This window comes from Cydia pomonella, chromosome 19 (assembly GCF_033807575.1).
Source record: "Cydia pomonella isolate Wapato2018A chromosome 19, ilCydPomo1, whole genome shotgun sequence".
Lineage (NCBI taxonomy): Eukaryota > Metazoa > Arthropoda > Insecta > Lepidoptera > Tortricidae > Cydia > Cydia pomonella.
The window spans coordinates 7,496,653-7,518,012 of record NC_084721.1 but is presented as its reverse complement, the minus strand read 5'-3'; the positions used below and the strand labels follow the sequence as shown (position 1 = coordinate 7,518,012).

The following is a 21,360-nucleotide window of genomic DNA, read 5'->3' as shown; positions in this document are numbered from 1 at the left end:
TGTTATTTTTTGCACACTTTTTAGAACAACAACGACCCACTTTCAGAGCATGATAAATGAAAAATGTATTATTCTATCTATTGAACATGCCCCGCCCGCAGCCGGCAACCTTGAGTGATAACGCGCAGATAGATGTCTGATAAAACGTTTAGGGCATTCATACCTACCTACTAATATAAACACTGATATCATATTCTGTGTCTTCTTCAGTAACGTTATGAAATTCTGTGCCGGTAATATTTGAGGAAAACTTAATGAGAAAAGTTGTCGTAGATGTTAAAGAATCGGATTTGAAGAAAATACTGTTTTAGGAAAATTCTCTCTTCGTGTCTTCTTAGCCCTTTTTAATCTTAGAGATTTAGGCCTCCCTAAATTTTTGTCATTCTGGTCTATTTTGCGCTCTCTCTCTCTCTATTTCGATCCAGCTGTTCTTTTGATATCATCGTACTTTTTCTAATTTTTGGCTTCCCTGCTAGGCGTGACTCTCCCCAAGATCTGGTACAGTGCTACCAGCCTTCTGCACAATGAACCGTCTTTTCGGACCAACTAGCGTACCTAAATTTAATAAAAGCTCCTCATATTTGTATGAGGAAAATGCAATATCATTGTTGCAGTCGTTCTCAACTCCACCTGATCTTTGCAGTTGTCTCAGTTATAGTTAGGATAATGGATTTTATTTAAAACATCCCATGGTCATATTCGGACCATTTTACCTTTCAAGCCTAGAGGAAGTCGAGGAAACAGGTCCATGAAATAGGTGTTTCACTAATGATTAAGTAATTTAAGTATATATCACAAAAACGAATAAAACCTGAAGATCGTGACATTTGGTCACCAACTGGTACGATTAATGATTCAGCAGAGATAATGACGTGAAAATACGTATGGGGTTCCAAGAAAAGATTTCGAACGATATCTATATGAAGTATTCTTTGTCATCAAAGCAACATTTGTGGCCCTTTGATTTCCTAAAATCGCTAAATTTTCCTGCGGGAAGCCTGTACTAGGCAATACTTGTGAAAGTTATTCAATGTGTTTAATTTAGTATAGGGGCTTTGGTACTGAATAACGTTTACCTTTTACCAATAGGGTTAAACAAAAGCTGAACAGTACCCCTAGTGTAACTTTGATCGACATCATAACGTGACGAACGCGTTTGCGTTAAGTCTCATTTTGTATAGGATTTTGAGTTTCCAAAACGTCCCGCTTGGCGCGCTCTTTCGAAATCCAATACAAAATGAGACTAAACGCAAACGCGTACGTCACGTTTGGAAATCGAATTTATTTACACTAGGGGTACAGATTAGTGCATCATACCGTTGTTCAACTGTAACTCACGTTTCTAAGCTTCACGTGTTATGCGGCTGTTATAGGTCTGAAACTTTGAACGAAAAACAAAGTATAACGCAGTTAATACAGTTACGGCGTTTTTCATCTAAACCGCAATACAATGGTATTATGGAAAACTGCTTATCGCGCACCGACCTATTCCAAATGTATCTCAATAAATTCTACTTCACGTGCCAAAATGTATTATTACCTTCATATTTAAGTAGATGTAATCGTGGCCAACGCTGTTATTCCTATTGTAAACACAGCGCATCGTCTAAACGTTTTCTCTAAATCACGTATAGTAGTTACGAATAACGAGGTCACAACTTTTACTGGTGGTTTGAGGCGAAGTGCTTGGTAGTGCCGGGAATAACAGCGCAGATTTATAGTTTCGAATTGCATGTGTTTCGTAATACTAAGTATACGTGCTATTCGTTGCCGTGCGTTTTGTTCTCGTGATCTGTCAGGTTATTTGTAAAGTAAACATCGATCGGTAGGTACTCGCAAGCATAATGTCAATATTTCTACGCCGATTAGTGCAGTGCATCAGACAAAAGTTTAATGTTTGGTTAAGAGATATCTGCACCTTGTTATAGGAGTTGCATACATTTAGCGAAAAGGAATCCATCTGTAAATTGCCATAAGGACGGTTATTTGTACAAAGCTAAATGCAAATCTAGTTCTTATGGGAAGCGACAAAGTGGGACGTTTTGCCGGCCGCAGCCACATTTTGTGCCTGTGATCTCATTTCGTTTCTTTAAAGGTTGACTCGAGAGACCTATAGCCCACCTGTGTTTCACCATAATGACAATTGCCAACTGGCAGTGATAATTTATCGTACATTGCTGGTTCTACAAGTTAACATTGATGCTGGATACCGTCGTTCGTTACTTATGTACCCAGAAACGGACAGGAAATTGTCAGTATTAGGTGTCAATTGTCACCGTGGTGAAATAGGCCCCTAATGATATGGTTACCGTAGTCTATGGAGACTAATATGGATACTTACTAGACTTGAAATCACGTGCCAACATTGCTTTATGAAAAATCCCATACCGTAGGTACTGTATACGTATTGTCTCTCAAGATAACTTCATATCAGTCGGAAGTTCATTTCACAGTCAGTGTTGGCTAGAAGCAATCCCTCTGAAACGGCACAGTGCTATTATTTCGGTACCAAGGTGCGAGGAATAACCTACCACACCACACCAATCTTCTTAAATATGTCTTTCTTCTTCTTCTTCTTCAACCTAGCGTCTTTCTATATCTTAAAAAATATTTGCTACGAAGTAACAGCGTTGAAAGCAAAGTTACAAACAAAACAAAAGAGAAAATATTAGTCGTTATCAGATATCACGCCAGATAAGAGATAAGGTGGAGGCTTCACCCGATATCAAAATGGCTAGAACGTTAGAGTTCTATTCTCAATTGCTCTTAAAAAGACAAATGTGCTTACGACGGCTCTTTCCCCGATTTCTCGGATTATGGAATTGTCGGGTATGGCTCACAAAGTCAAATTTCTGGTGTACTTATTCCCATTTGTAGATGGGAATAGGGTTTCATATAAATTTGAACTTTGGTGTAGGTATTTCCGTTTGTCCCTGTTACACGTGACTCCGCCATACATGAGGCGGGGGCAAGTGGAAATACACTAAAGTCCAAATTTCGTCATGAAGACGTGAGCCCAGTGGAGTTGACCAGGTGAGATGTACGTGTATAGGAAGCCTTAGGCCGAATTAATACGAAAATCCTTTAGCCGCCTAACTTCCAGGTCGTCCAGGTCCCTTTTTTTACAAACAATCATCAGTTAGTTCACCATTCCGACCAGCCGTCTCTTCAGACACGACATGTGCGTGGCTGTAATACAAAACCCCGCTGCCACAGAAATTTGATTGTCTTTACCAAAAGGAGGCCATGTATATTCTTCTAAACATTGCATTAATTCAGAACTACGCCACAGCCGACACGCACTTGAGTTTTTACCGTAGATGTAAAGCTGTCGACAGGTGCATATTTTTTACGTTTGCTCCCATTTTCTGTTGACATGCATAAGGAGGCGACAGGCCCAGATTTTTGCATGTTTTAGTACAACATTTGGTTGTGTTTCATCTTCGGCATTTTATGAATGCTTAAAATCTTATGTCGTTTAGAAGTTTATAGCCTTGAAACTCAACTTATGCTAAGCAGTGATACCTATGACACCACTTGGTACACAAGACAGCACAAAACCTACGACGTTAGAACTTTTTGAAACGGCCCCTAGAAAATAGAAGATAGGTACAGGAAAATGGTCTCGTTATTTTTATGTTATTTTATCAGTGTTCATATCACTTTTAACGTTGATATCAGATTCATTCATAGTAAATTAAACTAGTCATTATTGGCAAATGTATATCTAAAATTCTGACGTACATTATAAGTGATTGTTACCTACGATTTTGGAGCTATCTTCCTTTATCTTTTGTATTTAAATAACAGTGGTAGTTTCCACACCAATAACATCAAGAAAAGTCTAAGGTATTTCTGATTACATATTTATCAATCTCTTTCTTCATAAGACAATAAAAAAGAATTTAATCATGGTTGATGTTCTATACTTACTATGTTTTTAGTAGGGAGTGAGTTGGTGATTTGTTCCGTATTCAATGATAAGATTGATGAGTAATGACTACCTCTGGGACCTATACTACTAACTGTGGGGTTACCTACATTATGGGAGAAATAATTATACCGTATGTAGGTATAAGAATCTCGTGAGCTACGCGAGTAATGTAAGTAATAACGTAAGTTTCTTAACATTATTTTTGATTTAGCGTGGGAAGCCATGTCGTCGCGTGACTAGGGTGACTAATGCGTATGCTTAATTTAGTTGTTTGTTACAATTATTTTATCTCTTAGGTATCCACGGTGAGATAAGTGATAAGTCCATCTACCTAGTTAGAGATATCAAATTATAACATTACGTCATTTTGTCTTTGATATTGTTTAGACAACATTAAGTAGATTACGATGACACCACCTGTATTCTTTACAACACACAGCAGGAACATCGCTATGGGAGACTCAATGCAAATAATATATACTATACGATACGTAACCAGACATCGCACTCGTACCGGTTATATTCGTATTGTGTTAAAGGATCCAATTATGCTGGATGATCTCAGAGTAGATATTAAAATGTTTTGTGAATTATGAGTCTATTTTGAACTTTTCAGTGACGTTCCCTAGCTTAAATGTTACAATATCTAGTTTGAATCTAAGTCTTGATAGTGCGCAGTTTGTATGAATTTATGTGTTAATCTTAATCTCTACTAGGGAAAGCTCGATGTTCAGGTCTTGTTTTCAGTTTTAGGTAAATTAAATAGCTAAGTAGTAGGCTATCTCTCTCTCGGTGGTACTTATCGACTTGCTCTGGTCCTATCTAGAAGATATCGTCATGGTAAGTAATTTATTTTCATTGTCATCTCAAGATCTGAGGTAGGTAATTCCATTTACGTGAGATGTTGTTTTATCGCACATCGTACCTACTTTCAGATCTATAGCGAGTAGGTATGTGTAATATGCAGCATCATTAAGTTTTTGATTTATTGTCTGAACGTATCTTATCGTAACCGTTCCATTAACGATTCTAGTGAAATGTATAGATGTGTGACGAACTAGTCATTCTAGTCCTTTGAACTCTGAATGTCAGTTTAAATTGAAGTTCAAGTTTTAGAAAATATTTATAAGGATATGAATCCCTAGCTGATGTTGGTGTCCCCACTTATCTTGAGAGTAACAGACAAATCCGGTCAAATTAAGTCATCGAGGCATTTTGCTTGACGTTGACGCAAAGAAATCTTAAACCACTTGAAAAGCTCTTTTATGATTAAGGGGTTTTTTTCCTTATAAAAATTACAAATTAGCCATTTCTATTTTCTTCCCGGTTTATGTAACAAATGGTATAAGATTTCATGTCCAATAAGCACAAAAAAAACGTGTCCTACGAGTACCTAATTTATGAGTTTACCTGTCAAGATAATTTGAGAAGTCTTCTCGTACGCATATCAGGTGACGTAGCCACGTATTCGCGTAGTCTAGAACCTAGCTGTTTTATTTTCTTTATCAGGAATGTATACTGGTTATCGGCTGCCATTAGTGGGATCAGCTTGCGCCTTGTACTCAGGTAGCGGGATATAAAAACACCACTCGAAATGGAGCGGACGCGGCCCGGCCTCGCCTAGATACTCGTCAATGCGATCGACACAGAACCACAACAAGCTTCGGACAGGTTGCGATTTCCAAGTATTTAAAAGCTATAAGTTCTACAAGTGTGCGGACAAGCTTTTTGACGGCGTAGACTCGAGAAATAGAAACTTGTAAACGGCTCCGTTGTCTCGACTCCTTATCAGGATGAATCAAGCTCTGTTCCAAGTGTTTGAACAGCAATAACCCATTCACATCACTCGTACGTTAATATATATAAGCTAACGCAATGAATGAACTTATAATATGTAAATTCGTCGCTCAAATCGCGACATAGCAGCGCGTAGGTGGCGGGCCTGAATGAAAATAAACATTTTCGGCAACGCAACTTACCTCTCAATTTTAATATCCAGATTAGCGTTTACACGGCACTGTTAACAGAATTGGTGTTGTTTACACTTAAGTTGTTAGCATAGCACTATTTTGGATTGAAGAACGCGCAGGCCCGACGCAAACGGCAGTTGTCCAGCCGGCCTGTAGACGAACACTGAAGAACACGAACGTGCGGTGCGCGCGCGGCGGTACGCACACATGCGCATTCATTCAAATAACGTCTAGCTGTGTGGTGGGGAGAACTTATGAATGGACGTAGTGCTATGCCGTACAGATACGCTGATAACGCGCTATCCGCGCCCGAAAGCAAGTTCGAGCAAATGCTTGATATTCGCAATTTCTAAGTACTTTGATACGAAACAAGGTCGTATGAAGAGAGCAGGTTGCGAAACTAGAATAGTAATACGATCGCTTTATGTGTGATGTTACATCACATTTGGTGTTTACGTATAAATTTTCTGCTCCATAAAAAAATATTTTTCTCAAACATGCAATGAAATATTGATGTTATGTTCCTAATAATAGGCTGCGAAGTATGACGTTTCAGGTGCGGCTAGGACAAGAGGTCATTAATGGAATTTCATACAAATCTTGCAGGCCTAGGCCGGGAAAGTCCTCTTTTTTAATTTCCATTCCACATAAATTTGTGGCACAGGCATCATGACATTCTGCCACTATGCGTATTAAAAAAGCAAACGATTTGGTATGTACTTAGTACAGTTTTATTTACATAATAAATTCACATGAACATAACAAATAACACATTATTATCAATTTTTTTCTTAACTATACATATACACATTGAAATATTATAATATTCATCTAAATATTAGGTAGCGGTAAAAATATCTACTCAAACGTGTCTCTAACCGTAGAGAAAAAAAAGGTTGGCGGGAAACTTGATAATTTTTCGCTGTAATTCTGTTTTATCGGATTTAATTTTGTTGTTTGTAATCTTGTTTTGTTATAAATAATTCAATATGAGTTCGGACGAAACTACCAACGAAGAAATGATTATTGATTGCACCCCACCTGAATTAAGAGCCGAAGCAGAATTGGCTATACAGAACTTGCTGCAGGCAAAATCAAAGGCGAAATATATGGTAACTTATGACAATTTTATAAATTGTAAAACCAAAAAAAATGCCCGCAGTTCCCCAGAACACGTGTTTTTGGCATATTTTAAAGAACTGGCAGAAACTAAAAAGTCTACTAGTACTCCATGCTTAATATTTTGTTTACTAAGCATCTTTTAATCCGAAATGCATTGTTTTAGTATTTTAAACTGTAACTCGACAGTTTAGACTACAACGCTTATTATATAAGTTTAGTTTATTTACATATCTAGCCACAAGTACCTATTGCTATTGAGTTCTGATTGATTATTGAGATTGAGAAGAGGTTATATTTTAATTTTGGTTGTAACAAATTGAAATTCTAAAGGTTCGTTCAGAAACGTGCTTTCGTACTTTTTTGATTTTTTTGAATTAACATGATAATAAATATAAATGTATGAAATATCTGTTTTCTATTAAAACCGAGTTAAAATATAGCGAAATAGTAATATACACACGTTAGTTCTAGTTTTGTCTTGTTTACTAATAATTTATTTAAAAATTAAACTTTGATTTTTTGTTGTTTATTTCATTGCATGTTTGAGAAAAGCACTATACATACCTCGGCGGGAAATATGGGGTTGCCCGCCTCAGACCTATCCGTCTATATATCTTCGGCCGGCAACCACTTTTGTCCCGGCCTCTGCAGTAATGTACTAATAATTTAAAAATGAATTTGTGAGCGCGGCCGGCAAACGTCCCACTTTGTCGCTTGCCATAAGGACGAGATTTGCTTGTATGTTTATACAAATAACCTGTTAAGGCGCCCTTATGGCAAGCGATAAACTGGGACGTTTGGCCGGCCACGGTCACATTTCCACATAAATTAAATATGAAAATATGGCGTAGCATTCAGATATGTTTTCACAGCGCGAAAAACTTATATAAGCTATTTAACAGACTGCCCTTTATAATAGTAACAAAAATAATAGTTATCTATCATCTTACCACTTACTGTCTAAAGCCCGTTACAGTCGGAGCGTTAATATACATTAATATATCGTAAGATACCGACAGATATAGTATAGCACTACACACGCCAACGATACCAAAATACCACCGAAAATACGACGAAACATAACAAAATATATCGCAATATACCGAGCTAATATCGCAAGGTAAGATATCGTAAGATACCTAGCTTGTTATTTTAAGATAGCTTTTGGTATGTTATCGATCCGTCAGTGAGGGGCTTAATTATTGTACCTAACTAATTACATACTGATTAATAAAGTTAGGTAAAGGTATCAATAAAAGCTCGATTGCTAGAGAATAATAATTTAATACTCTTATCTACTTATAAACAAGTTATAACAATTATGTAAATAATATGAGTAACATATATTATCTTTCGACGGGTTAAGACCGGTGGACAATTTTTTATTTGATGTAAAATAAAAGTAGCAAACATATAAAAATGCGGTCATTGCACCCAATTAACTTGCAATGATACCTGTCGCAGAGACAAATAATATACTATAGACTGATAACCAGCAGATAAAAAGTAGATGTGGGTAAAATTTTCCGGTGTAGAAATAAACTAGCGACGCCAACACCATCTATCCACCGTACACAATAGTACTAGGGTTTCCTCCGTTCATGAGCAACGGTAACTGCTTATACAATCAAGCGAATCGTAAGCTCGTAGTTTGTATACCAGTAGCATGGTAAAAAAATACCAGTTGCTTTTTCCTCAAAAAGTCTCTGAGAACTCAAAAAATGGCAGTGCGCTCTTATTTCTATGCATATAATCGTTTCCAGTAGCGCCATATACGACAATATCAAGGGGCTACTTAGAATAAAGATTTAAGTTAAATCTCAAACACCACTTAACAGATGTTATTATTTACTTATCTCCAGAAATAGGGTATAAGGTTACTTAATATAATTTTATCTGATACTTCTTAACTTAGTGTAGTAATCTTGTTTAACCACTTTTGACTTTAACATGTAAGCGTTTGCAATAAAATGACCAATTTGATATATTGGACTCTGTACAACTGTGTCGATTTTACATGTGCCAAGATACTTATTCAAACTGAAATACAATTTTGTGAACACGTCTGCAGTATTAGGTACAAAAATATGACTTACATTACATGTACGCACAATTAAAATTAATGTAAAAATACTAAAGAACCCGATAATACTAAGTGTGGACCATCATTCATCAATCATCATCATCACACAAGGCTAAAAGTTTCAACAAAGAATGTTTCCGATCTTACCCCACTAGCGTAAGCTAAGTTAGGAGAGGCCCTTGAGGAAGCTCGAGAGCTTGTGGCTCTTGTAGTCTGACCGTAGCTGGATGAAGTTCAGCAGGATCGAGTGATCCAACTCCGCCTGGTAATAAAAAAACAACTATAAATCTGATATGCGCATAACAAAGCAAGCAAAGGAAAAAACGAACTCTATGCAAAATCGCGCAGTTTCACAATTTTCACATCCGACCATATCCATAAAAAGTTGCGTTATAAAATGGCCCGTTAATTGTGGATAACCCGGGAAAGTGCATTTGTGTAACATTTGTGGACCCGCCACTAGATGGCGTTGAGCATTTATTTTTTGCTTGAGATCTTTTGTCACCATCTAATAGGCGCCATTCATTTATTGCTTAAGACGCTTTTTGGCAGATTTTGACCCCCTCCCTATTTAAGAAAAAATAAGAAAAGGCCGACCCTCTCTCCCCGTTAAATATCTATTACGTAAGAATCTAAGGGAAAATTAATACACATTGGGTTTGATTAAATTTTGATTTTCAATGGAACATTTTTGGGAACGTTTATTTTGTACTTGCAGTGGTATTTTTTATTTAAAACCTACTTTAGTTTCATTTTAATTTAAAGTTTTTTTTTTATCGGCGCTGGTGCGAATCACGCGCCTTTTAAAAGTATTATCTTAACTTGTAGATTTTTGTGATCTTACGTAAGAACTATCAAGACTCCCTCCCACTCCCCTGTAAGAAAGAATAAGACATGGTCGACAACCTCCAGCCTTCATTATAGCCGTTATTATCCACAATTCACGGGACATTTTAACGCATCTTTTTATAGTCTTCATTATTTATTTTGCTGTCTCTGCTTGATCTTGATGTACTTTTCAACATAAAATCCATAAATTTGGACCGATTTAATAATAAAATAATATCTTTATCATCCCGCGTGATATGAATACTAAATAAATAAAACTTTGAACCCGGGTACGTCCTTAAACTACGTCATATAAAAATATTTTCTCTAATCATAATTCATGCATCTTATTAATACTTATTATTTAATTTAAATAGTTTTATGATTAGCATTAAAAATGAAATCACAAATGATTAACAAGAAAAGAAATACAAAAAGCACATGGAGGTGCGGGGTATCGATCCCCGTACCTCTCGCATGCTAAGCGAGCGCTCTACCATCTGAGCTACACCCCCGGTTAACAAAGTCGACGAAATTAGTGGTTCCAAGCCATACATTGTATATTTTAGTTCAAACAATATAACATTTACGTTTTATATGTAATTTTTTTATTATTTCGTCGACAGCGTTACCTCCCCCCTCGCACACCTGGTGCAGGTTCTCGGGCTTGGCGAGCAGCAGGTTGCAGAGCGCGTGCAGCGCGTCGAACAGCGCGTGCGCGGGCGCCTCGACCGCACGTTACCATGGCTACCATAGCTCCTGGCAGTATAACTGGTATACTCACTAGTGTCTCCCCCTCGCACACCTGGTGCAGGTTCTCGGGCTTGGCGAGCAGCAGGTTGCAGAGCGCGTGCAGCGCGTCGAACAGCGCGTGCGCGGGCGCCTTGACCGCACGTTACCATGGCTACCATAGCTCCTGGCAGTATAACTGGTATACTCACTAGTGTCTCCCCCTCGCACACCTGGTGCAGGTTCTCGGGCTTGGCGAGCAGCAGGTTGCAGAGCGCGTGCAGCGCGTCGAACAGCGCGTGCGCGGGCGCCTCGACCGCACGTTACCATGGCTACCATAGCTCCTGGCAGTATAACTGGTATACTCACTAGTGTCTCCCCCTCGCACACCTGGTGCAGGTTCTCGGGCTTGGCGAGCAGCAGGTTGCAGAGCGCGTGCAGCGCGTCGAACAGCGCGTGCGCGGGCGCCTCGACCGCACGTTACCATGGCTACCATAGCTCCTGGCAGTATAACTGGTATACTCACTAGTGTCTCCCCCTCGCACACCTGGTGCAGGTTCTCGGGCTTGGCGAGCAGCAGGTTGCAGAGCGCGTGCAGCGCGTCGAACAGCGCGTGCGCGGGCGCCTCGACCGCACGTTACCATGGCTACCATAGCTCCTGGCAGTATAACTGGTATACTCACTAGTGTCTCCCCCTCGCACACCTGGTGCAGGTTCTCGGGCTTGGCGAGCAGCAGGTTGCAGAGCGCGTGCAGCGCGTCGAACAGCGCGTGCGCGGGCGCCTTGACCGCACGTTACCATGGCTACCATAGCTCCTGGCAGTATAACTGGTATACTCACTAGTGTCTCCCCCTCGCACACCTGGTGCAGGTTCTCGGGCTTGGCGAGCAGCAGGTTGCAGAGCGCGTGCAGCGCGTCGAACAGCGCGTGCGCGGGCGCCGGCGCGGCGCGCGCGCCTCGACCGCACGCTGCGGACCGATATTCCTTCACGTCGCAGATCGCCACCATAGCTCCTGTTAAAAGAATAACAACAAGTGCTATATCTCAAACCCGAGAGCCTCGGAACGCAAGCTCCGAGCGTGCACGCTCGACGCATATCCTACATAACAATATATTAGAGCGTTCGTTAGCTGGCGCGGGTGCCGTTATAGGTAAATTCCGTCGCACGCGTCCGCGCCAGTTAGCGTTGCTCAGACTTTTTTCGTTAGGCTGCTTCGCGAGAGGATCTCCACCACGGAGTTCCTCTGACTGACACTAGTTACCTGAGAAATTGAACTGGAAGTTTTGCAGATGCTCGTATATGACCCGGTGTAGACGGATAGCCAGCTCCAAGGTCACGGCTTGCAGATTTTCGCCCTCCAGCCCGGAGTGGATCTTCTCCATTACGTTATTTAGGTAGGACACCACGGATTGACACGCCTGACAGAAATAAATAATGGGTTGACAAAGAAATTCTAAAACACGTAATACCAAAAATTTTAAGTAATATTTAAATTTTTGGTACCGGACACCTTATTTTCAAAATTATTTATATTACTAATGTCGTGTTGTCAGTAATAATATAAAACTATTTTGTTGAATCAGGTAAATCGTTAATATAAGCAAGAAATAAAAGGGGGCCTAAGATACTGCCCTGCGGGACGCCATACTTATTTACTTTATAACACGACTGAAAGATAGAACGCTGATCATTAATTACTTTTGCGATTTCCGTGCATTGCTCTCGATTATTTAGGTAGCTTTCAATCCAGGAGTAGGCTGGTCCACGTATTCCGTATTTTTCTAGTTTTTGGAGGAGGCGTTTATGACAAACCGTGTCAAATGCCTTTGACATGTCGAGAAATATTACGCCAACAGGAATACCTTTATCTATGCATTCTGTTATTTGATTGTTGAGTTCGAAACAAGCCAATGTTGTGGATTTATTTTTCCTAAAGCCATTGTGTTCCTGTCGTAGAACGCTGTTTTTTGTTAAGAAGTTGTCTAATCTATTGTAATAAGCTTTCTCGTATATTTTTGATATGACAGGAATAAGTGTTATTGGTCTATAATTATTAAGATTATTTGTCTCCCCTTTTTTAAATACTATTGATTTCGTTAATCTAGTCGGGAATGTTCCTTTTTCAAATGACAAATTAATAAGATGAGATAAATGAATTGATAGAGGTAATTGTTTATTTAAAAAAAATGTTTTTAATATTTTAGTAGGTAATTTATCATAACCAGCTGCTTCTGTATTTCTGAGGGAAAGGATTATTTTATAAATTTCTTGGGGAATAGTTGGGGATAAAAATATAGTGTTCTGTATAGATTTTATAATTTTAGGGGCAGTTGCAGTTTTCTTGGTAGTTGGTTTATACTAATATCTATAATGTAGTTGTTAAATTCTTCTGCTATGTCTTGTGGGGCGTGTAGTTCTACTTTAGATCTGCTTGTTATGTGATCAATTTCTTTGATAGCTGATTGGTTGAATGTGTTTTTGACAACATTCCAAGCTCCTCGGCATTTGTTGTTCGAAGATTCAATGTAATTCCAGTTGTAGTTTTTTTGAGAATTCGATAAACATTTTCTCAAAATACGTGAATAGGTAGTGAATTTAGTTTTTGTGATTATATTATTTTCTTTACAATACTGTTAGTTGAGTTTTCGTTTTATAGTACAGCATTTTTTTAAAGATTTTGTAAGCCAGTGGTTTTTCCTATCTTTATTTGTGGTCTTAACTTTAATGATGGGAAAAGAAAGATCATGAAATAGTATTAAGATATCGTGAAATTGTTGAAATTCATTTTCTAAAAATTCTTCTTCGTATATTTATGAAAAAGATAGCCTGTAGATGCATTCTTTAAATTTTTAGTAACGTATATATTTCCTTTTAGTAACGTATTTAGCACATTTAAGGGGTTGAATTTTGCTTTTAAATATCACTGTTTGGGCTGTATCGTGGTGGGATAGGCCGAGCGCATGGGTTTCACCCTTAGCATTTTTAATATTGCTAAAAATATGGTCAATACAGTTATCACGGCGTGTAGGTGTATTAATATGACTGTACATATTATAATTGTAGAGTAAATTTAAATAATCTGTAGTAATTTTATTTTCATCTAAAATATTAATATTAAGGTCTCCACATACGACAATCTTTTTATTATTTTTCAATCATAGAAATCTTAAAAGCTGATCTAAGTGTTCTAGAAACTTAATAACGCTGCTATCAGGAGTTCTGTATAGACATACTACAATAACATTAGTATTAACAGTTTCCGTTCCACAGCATTCAAATTATTTCTCGATTGCAAACTTTTTAATGGCTAGGAGTTCCTTATAATTTGTGTTTTTTTAAACTAATATGGTAACTCCTCCACGTTATTTGCTTTTTCTTGAGAAAAACGAGGCGAGCTCATAGTTTTTGAAATAGAGGTTTGTCTCAGAGCCGGATAGTAAGAACGTCTCTGAAAAGCATAAAATTGTCGGGACATAGCCCTTGCCTTTGAGTTCTTCTATAACTATTGCTATTTCATCTCTTTTTGATAATATACCGGCTACGTTTTGATGGAAGCCGGATTTCTTCTGTTCGGTCTGAAGATGTAGCGTCTCCCAACCCACGATGGCCGATATAGCTCGCTCGAGCGTCAAGTGAAAATAAAACAAAGATGGATGCTACACTTACAGGCGACGCCAGGGTATCGACGTCCCCCTCGGGCTTGAAGTCCGATTTCTTCTGTTCGGTCTGAAGATGTAGCTTCACCCAGCCAACGATAGCCGATATAGCTCGCTCGAGCCCAGCGTCCAGTTTGGCTTCTAACTGTTCCATTATAGTGGTCTTCTTGTTCACACATTCGGTTTGTTTGGCCGTGGAACTGAAAATTACAAAATTAAGTTATGACAAAATATCTTAGGGCAGTATTTTTGTCGCACTCGGAATATCACACTTCACTCTAAAACACGCATAGCACCTTACGAAACTGTTTTAAGTAGTAGCAACAGCAACTATAATATCCAGACATAGAAGTTTTTGTAGCAAAATAAAGTGATTGACAAAATCAAATATCGAAATGTCCATAATCGATGTTACCTTAGCATTAAAGATATTTTTAACATTGTATAAAAAGATCGCTACCGCGAAATACACAACACGTTCGATATCTTCTTTTTTTTTGTAAATATTAAATATATATATTTTTAAATATCTTTGATATACCCATTGGTAGTTTTCTTATTTTATGAGACTGATGTATTCTACAGTTAACGTTTTTATTTTTAAATACTTAATACATATAATAAAGAACTTATGGAATTGTAATTGATTTGTATTCTTGAAATTTCCCGGTAAATTACAGCAAGTAGAATTTACATCTTTCATTTATTAATCTATGACTGACTTATCGATGTTATTATTTGTCGATGTGTCATTTTCTCAAGCACTCCTGTTTGCCACAAAAACTTCTATGTCTGATAATATCTTACATATTCCTTTTGCACAGCTTTTAAGGCTTGCCACACACACAGCTTTTATGGTAGTTTAAATGTTGTATTAAATCACCTACATCTAGTAAGAATTACTATTAAGTCGTGAATAAAAAAAAAACTTTTGTCAGATTTAGTGAGATAAAGCTAGGTGTGGTAAATGAGATTGGCGCGAAACTGCGAAATCAGTATTTGTGAATTCGTTAGTCTCCTAATCTATCGATGTTTCAGCAATCGAGAGGCAGATATGACATAGATAAATTTCAAAATACAGATTTGGCGGTAGGGGCCTGAAGCCTAGGACTATAGCGAGAAAACACAAATCGGATTTAAAAAAAGAAAACGCAAGAAAAAAGGTTATTTAACTTATTAAGAGTCACAAGCCCGAATCTAGCCGCCGCCATACAATTCGGTCGGTCTCCCAGATATAGTCACTTAAATGATCATGTCAAGAAACTAATTACTTTGTATTGGAAGCAATTTCTAGCACCGAAAACTAGTACCGTAGCACCAGCAATGTTGGCCGAAAGTTAATTAGAATTGAACATATTGAAAATTAACTATTACCTACAAATTAAACCGTAAACCGTAGCGGACGGTTACAGTTTACGGTTCAATTTAGAATGGTCAAATTCCAATATTTTCAATTCTAATTAACGTTCAGCCAACACTGAGTACCAGACACATAAGTAGGTACCTATAGCTTACGTAAATGTTCATACCAAGTTTCATGTAATTTTAAAAGAAGAGAGTATGTTCGATTTTATGGGAGCGGCGTTTTGGCGAGTTTGTGTGACTCTGAATGTTAATACAGAGAACTGTTGTAATTATTAACACACACGTACCGCTTGTGAGGAGAAACTCTGGAAATCGTGTTTTATTTAGTAACAAAGGAATAAATTTGATCTAGGTAACTAAAAATGCGATAATGAAAAACATAAATTTATATCTTATAATATCTAGTCAATACGGTTCATACCTCATACAAGGAAGCACGGATTCTTGAAAATGTTCTTCAAACATTTTTACTATTTTGTTACATTCCTTCACCGTGTCAAAGAAGTAAATCTGTAAAATAAAATAACTATAAGTATCAGGATTTGTAGTGTACTTGCACTCAACGCAAGATTTACAAGCACGCTCAATATCTTTCCTGTCTAAACTGGGATCTCATGTTAAACTAATAAGGCATCGACCAGGTCTTTGAAAATATATCGCCATTCGTTTTTCGAGGCAATAAGATGCCACTACAGACAAATCTTTCAGAAAATAACAATATTCTTGTTTATTTTGAAACGAAGTTCCTTATCGGACCGTTGGCGGACGAGAACTCGGCGAAAATAGATTTGTGAAATTTTGTGAGCATTTTCGATAATTATTATTTAGTCGATTAAGGTTTTTTTTTTCGTTTGTTAATCAATAATATAATACGTTTATCAATAACAATATACTTCGTTCCAACCGAGTGTTCCCAGACATTCACGCATTTATTTTTATTTTATCGTGCATTGTTTGACGCATATAGGTATTTGTGCGAACTGATAACATTTAATAAACGACGATTTGGCTGCCGAAGATCTCGTGAAGGTAAAAAGTATGAAAATTTTGACTGGGCTCCGAGGTAGTGCTGAGAATTCAACCGGGATTAAAAGCACCCTATATTAAATTTGTCCGAAGAAAGAATATATGAATATATACCTGTGGTGGTGACTTGCTCTCAGCGATGGGTATGGACTGCAGGCCGAGGTCTAGCGCGTAGTCAACGTGCTCGACCAATAAGTGTTGTATAAGGACGTCTAAGAGAGCCGTTGTGGTGCCAGGCAGCTCATTGGGAGTGCATAGCTGGAATGATTATAAAATATTATTGAACAATTGACTTATTGGTGAATGCCGACGGTGTCGGTCGGTCTGTTTGGATTTTTCTGAGGTTTTGAATTTGGAAAATGTAATTAGAGCAAAATTGTTTCTTTAATACTTTGTAAAATAGAAATTGATAAGGTGCTAATGTAAGTCCCATTATCCTATTGTAAAAAAAACTACATTCTCTCTCTATAGGCATTTATTGTTGGTTGATTTATTGAGAATCACCATATACACAGGGTTACTCAATGCTTCTTATATTATAATTAATCTTAGAATAAAATAAATTATTTAAAGTCTTACTCGCTCGGGAACGTCTCGCCGCCGTAGTAATCGATCTGACCGATGTTGATGTTCGCTCGGGTCCCGATCACAATAACTTACAGTCTTGCACCTAGTGAAGGACGTCTTCATCTTGCCCAGCATCCTGCTGACGAGTGACTCGCTCAGGAACGTCCCGCCGCCGTAGTTCGCGATCTGAGCGATGTTGATGTTCACTCGGGTCCCGATCACAATAACTTACAGTCTTACACCTAGTGAAGGACGTCTTCGCCTCGCCCAGCATACTGCTGACGAACGACTGGCTCAGGAACGTCTCGCCGCCGTAGTTCTCGATCTGAGCGATGTTGATGTTCACTGGGGACCCGATCACAATAACTTACAGTCTTGCACCTGGTGAAGGATGTCTTCGCCTCGCCCAGCATCCTGCTGACGAGCGACTCGCCGCCGTAGTTCTCGATCTGAGAGATGTTGATGTTCACTGGGGTCCCGATCACAATAACTTAGTCTTGCACCTAGTGAAGGATGTCTTCGCCTCGCCCAGCATCCTGCTGACGAGCGACTCGCTCAGGAACGTCTCACCGCCGTAGCTCTCGATCTGAGCGATGTTGATGTTCACTGGGGTCTCGATCACAATAACTTACAGTCTTGCACCTAGTGAAGGATGTCTTCGCCTCGCCCAGCATCCTGCTGATGAGCGACTCGCTCAGGAACGTCTCGCCGCCGTAGTTCTCGATCTGAGCGATGTTGATGTTCACTGGGGTCCCAATCACAATAACTTACAGTCTTGCACCTAGTGAAGGATGTCTTCGCGTCGCCCAGCATCCTGCTGACGAGCTACTCGCTCAGGAACGTCTAGCCGCCGTAGTTCGCGATCTGAGGGATGTTGATGTTCACTGGGGTCCCGATCACAATAACTTACAGTCTTGCACCTAGTGAAGGACGTCTTCATCTTGCCCAGCATCCTGCTGACGAGTGACTCGCTCAGGAACGTCCCGCCGCCGTAGTTCGCGATCTGAGCGATGTTGATGTTCACTCGGGTCCCGATCACAATAACTTACAGTCTTACACCTAGTGAAGGACGTCTTCGCCTCGCCCAGCATACTGCTGACGAACGACTGGCTCAGGAACGTCTCGCCGCCGTAGTTCTCGATCTGAGCGATGTTGATGTTCGCTCGGGTCCCGATCACAATAACTTACAGTCTTGCACCTAGTGAAGGACGTCTTCATCTTGCCCAGCATCCTGCTGACGAGTGACTCGCTCAGGAACGTCCCGCCGCCGTAGTTCGCGATCTGAGCGATGTTGATGTTCACTCGGGTCCCGATCACAATAACTTACAGTCTTACACCTAGTGAAGGACGTCTTCGCCTCGCCCAGCATACTGCTGACGAACGACTGGCTCAGGAACGTCTCGCCGCCGTAGTTCTCGATCTGAGCGATGTTGATGTTCACTGGGGTCCCGATCACAATAACTTACAGTCTTGCACCTGGTGAAGGATGTCTTCGCCTCGCCCAGCATCCTGCTGACGAGCGACTCGCCGCCGTAGTTCTCGATCTGAGAGATGTTGATGTTCACTGGGGTCCCGATCACAATAACTTAGTCTTGCACCTAGTGAAGGATGTCTTCGCCTCGCCCAGCATCCTGCTGACGAGCGACTCGCTCAGGAACGTCTCACCGCCGTAGCTCTCGATCTGAGCGATGTTGATGTTCACTGGGGTCTCGATCACAATAACTTACAGTCTTGCACCTAGTGAAGGATGTCTTCGCCTCGCCCAGCATCCTGCTGATGAGCGACTCGCTCAGGAACGTCTCGCCGCCGTAGTTCTCGATCTGAGCGATGTTGATGTTCACTGGGGTCCCAATCACAATAACTTACAGTCTTGCACCTAGTGAAGGATGTCTTCGCGTCGCCCAGCATCCTGCTGACGAGCTACTCGCTCAGGAACGTCTAGCCGCCGTAGTTCGCGATCTGAGGGATGTTGATGTTCACTGGGGTCCCGATTACAATAACTTACAGTCTTGCACCTAGTGAAGGATGTCTTCGCATCGCCCAGCATCCTGCTGATGAGCGACTCGCTCAGGAACGTCTCGCCGCCGTAGTTCTCGATCTGAGCGATGCTGATGTTCACTGGGGTCCCAATCACAATAACTTACAGTCTTGCACCTAGTGAAGGATGTCTTCGCGTCGCCCAGCATCCTGCTGACGAGCGACTCGCTCAGGAACGTCTAGCCGCCGTAGTTCGCGATCTGAGGGATGTTGATGTTCACTGGGGTCCCGATCACAATAACTTACAGTCTTGCACCTAGTGAAGGATGTCTTCGCCTCGCCCAGCATCCTGCTGACGAGCGACTCGCTCAGGAACGTCTCGCCGCCGTAGTTCTCGATCTGAGCGATGTTGATGTTCGCTCGGGTCCCGATCACGGCTTGCAAATCGCGACGAAGTTCTTGGAACCTGGGGATTATTTGGATTTTTAAAATGGTTATTTCAATCAATGCGAGATGTCAGTTTATTTTTTAAATGATTTAAAGTCACCTCGCAAAATATGGCTAAGGGTTGAAAAATCACACAGTATATTAGCTAGATGGAGTTACAAACACGGGCTGCGAGCCTTAATAAGATTGGAATATTTGATATTTTTGCATATTTGACATTATTTTGGTTTCTTATTGATTTTATTTTATTATAGATTTTCTATACATTCCGGCTTGACGATCCTTGGTGAAAATTTCCATTTGATAATTGTTGCTATCTGGATTATGATGTTATTTTTAGTAATTATTAGAAGTTATTTTTGACGATCACAATATAGATTCATATAAATTGACATGAATGTAATTTGTAATGCAATCGTATGTTGTGTAATAAATAAATCTAAATCTATGCGCGAAGGGAGTCCAGCTAATGCCTGCCAATCATGGCAGGGTCGCTAGTACTCCACACCCAGCCACACACACCGTCCCCCAAATGACGGTCAATTGACCGTCCGGTGGGGAGCGACCCGCGACAGCCGCCGCAGCCGGAAGGCGGAAGCGGCCCTCATACCCCCCTGACGGGGGATATCGAACGACATCCAGTCCAGTCGCTAGTACTCACCCCGTGCCCTGTATCTGGCGCTTCACGTGCCCCTTGTCGCCGTAGTAGGCGTGCAGCAGGCCGGCCAGCAGCGCGCGCAGGCGGCGCGCCTCGAGCGCGGCGTACCCGGCGGCGGCGCCCGCCAGCGCGCCGTGCACCAGCGCCGAGCGCCGGAGCGAGCCGGGGGAGCTGTTGCCCGAGTCGGTTATGAAACCAGCCGATACCAAGTCGTCGCAAGCTCGTTGGGTGCTGGAAAGTTTAAAAATGCCTTATAATTTATAATAAGCACCAGGTTCGCTTTTGTTCACCTAGTCTTTACTTTGAGGTTTGCTGAGACAAGGATTGGCCCATAACGTGCTAAGCCAATGGACCTCCTGAAGACTGACGAGAGGCCTAAATCTATATTTATAATTCTTTAATTTCTTTTATAACTTATAACACTATTCCATACGATTAAATAAAAAGTAAAGTATCACTTGAGAAAAACCGCACGCGCTCCTATTTAATGATTATTATTATTATTGTATTATTTAAGCCTTTTATTTCCAATAGAAAAAAAAATACATACATGCACGAATAAATTTTAAAATCATTTAAAAGTATTTACGTTTTTCCTTAATTCTCTTAATCTAATTAAATTATATTATTTTGTAATTATTGGTTTTTTTTTTTTATATAAATAATATTGAATATTGCGAAATAATAATTTATAACAATTTAAGTTCTATTGGATGTCCATTTATGGACATAGGCCTCCTCCATACTATGCCATATTTCCCGATCGGTGGCGGCACGGGTCCACGTGACGCCGGCCACGGCCTGGATGTCGTCTCTCCAGCGGCGTCTCGGGCGGCCGGGGGGGCGGCGGCTGTCTCTAGGGTACCAGTGTAATATTCTTTCGCTCCATCTTCCGTCCTTAATCCTAGCTGTATGCCCAGCCCATCGCCATTTTAATTGACATGCCTTTACTGCTGCGTCTATTATTTTTGTTTTTGTTGCGTATTTCAGTATTCTT

At 40.1% G+C, this 21,360-nt stretch overlaps 2 protein-coding genes and 1 non-coding gene across 4 annotated transcripts in view; all 3 read right to left on the bottom strand.

Annotated features, from left to right (window-relative positions):
- Window positions 1-6,088, bottom strand: part of LOC133528163 (ETS-like protein pointed) — a 176,207-nt gene extending 170,119 nt beyond the window's left edge. For both annotated transcript variants that reach the window (XM_061865416.1, XM_061865417.1), the window contains exon 1: window positions 5,914-6,088. The gene's annotated coding sequence lies outside the window, so the exon portion shown is untranslated. The remainder of the gene's footprint in view (window positions 1-5,913) is intronic.
- A 531-nt stretch (window positions 6,089-6,619) lies between these two features.
- LOC133528489 (exocyst complex component 5) overlaps window positions 6,620-21,360 on the bottom strand; it is a 16,118-nt gene continuing 1,377 nt past the window's right edge. The window contains exons 2-9 of the mRNA XM_061865878.1: window positions 20,367-20,613; window positions 19,565-19,724; window positions 16,829-16,972; window positions 16,110-16,198; window positions 14,334-14,523; window positions 11,929-12,085; window positions 11,507-11,679; window positions 6,620-9,371 (exon numbers count right to left, since the gene is read on the bottom strand). Of these exons, the coding sequence (XP_061721862.1) occupies window positions 9,276-9,371; window positions 11,507-11,679; window positions 11,929-12,085; window positions 14,334-14,523; window positions 16,110-16,198; window positions 16,829-16,972; window positions 19,565-19,724; window positions 20,367-20,613 (1,256 nt within the window). The 3' untranslated portion in view covers window positions 6,620-9,275. The remainder of the gene's footprint in view (window positions 9,372-11,506; window positions 11,680-11,928; window positions 12,086-14,333; window positions 14,524-16,109; window positions 16,199-16,828; window positions 16,973-19,564; window positions 19,725-20,366; window positions 20,614-21,360) is intronic.
- Window positions 10,380-10,452, bottom strand: Trnaa-agc (transfer RNA alanine (anticodon AGC)). The gene has a single exon. It is a non-coding gene; the product is annotated as a tRNA-Ala (tRNA).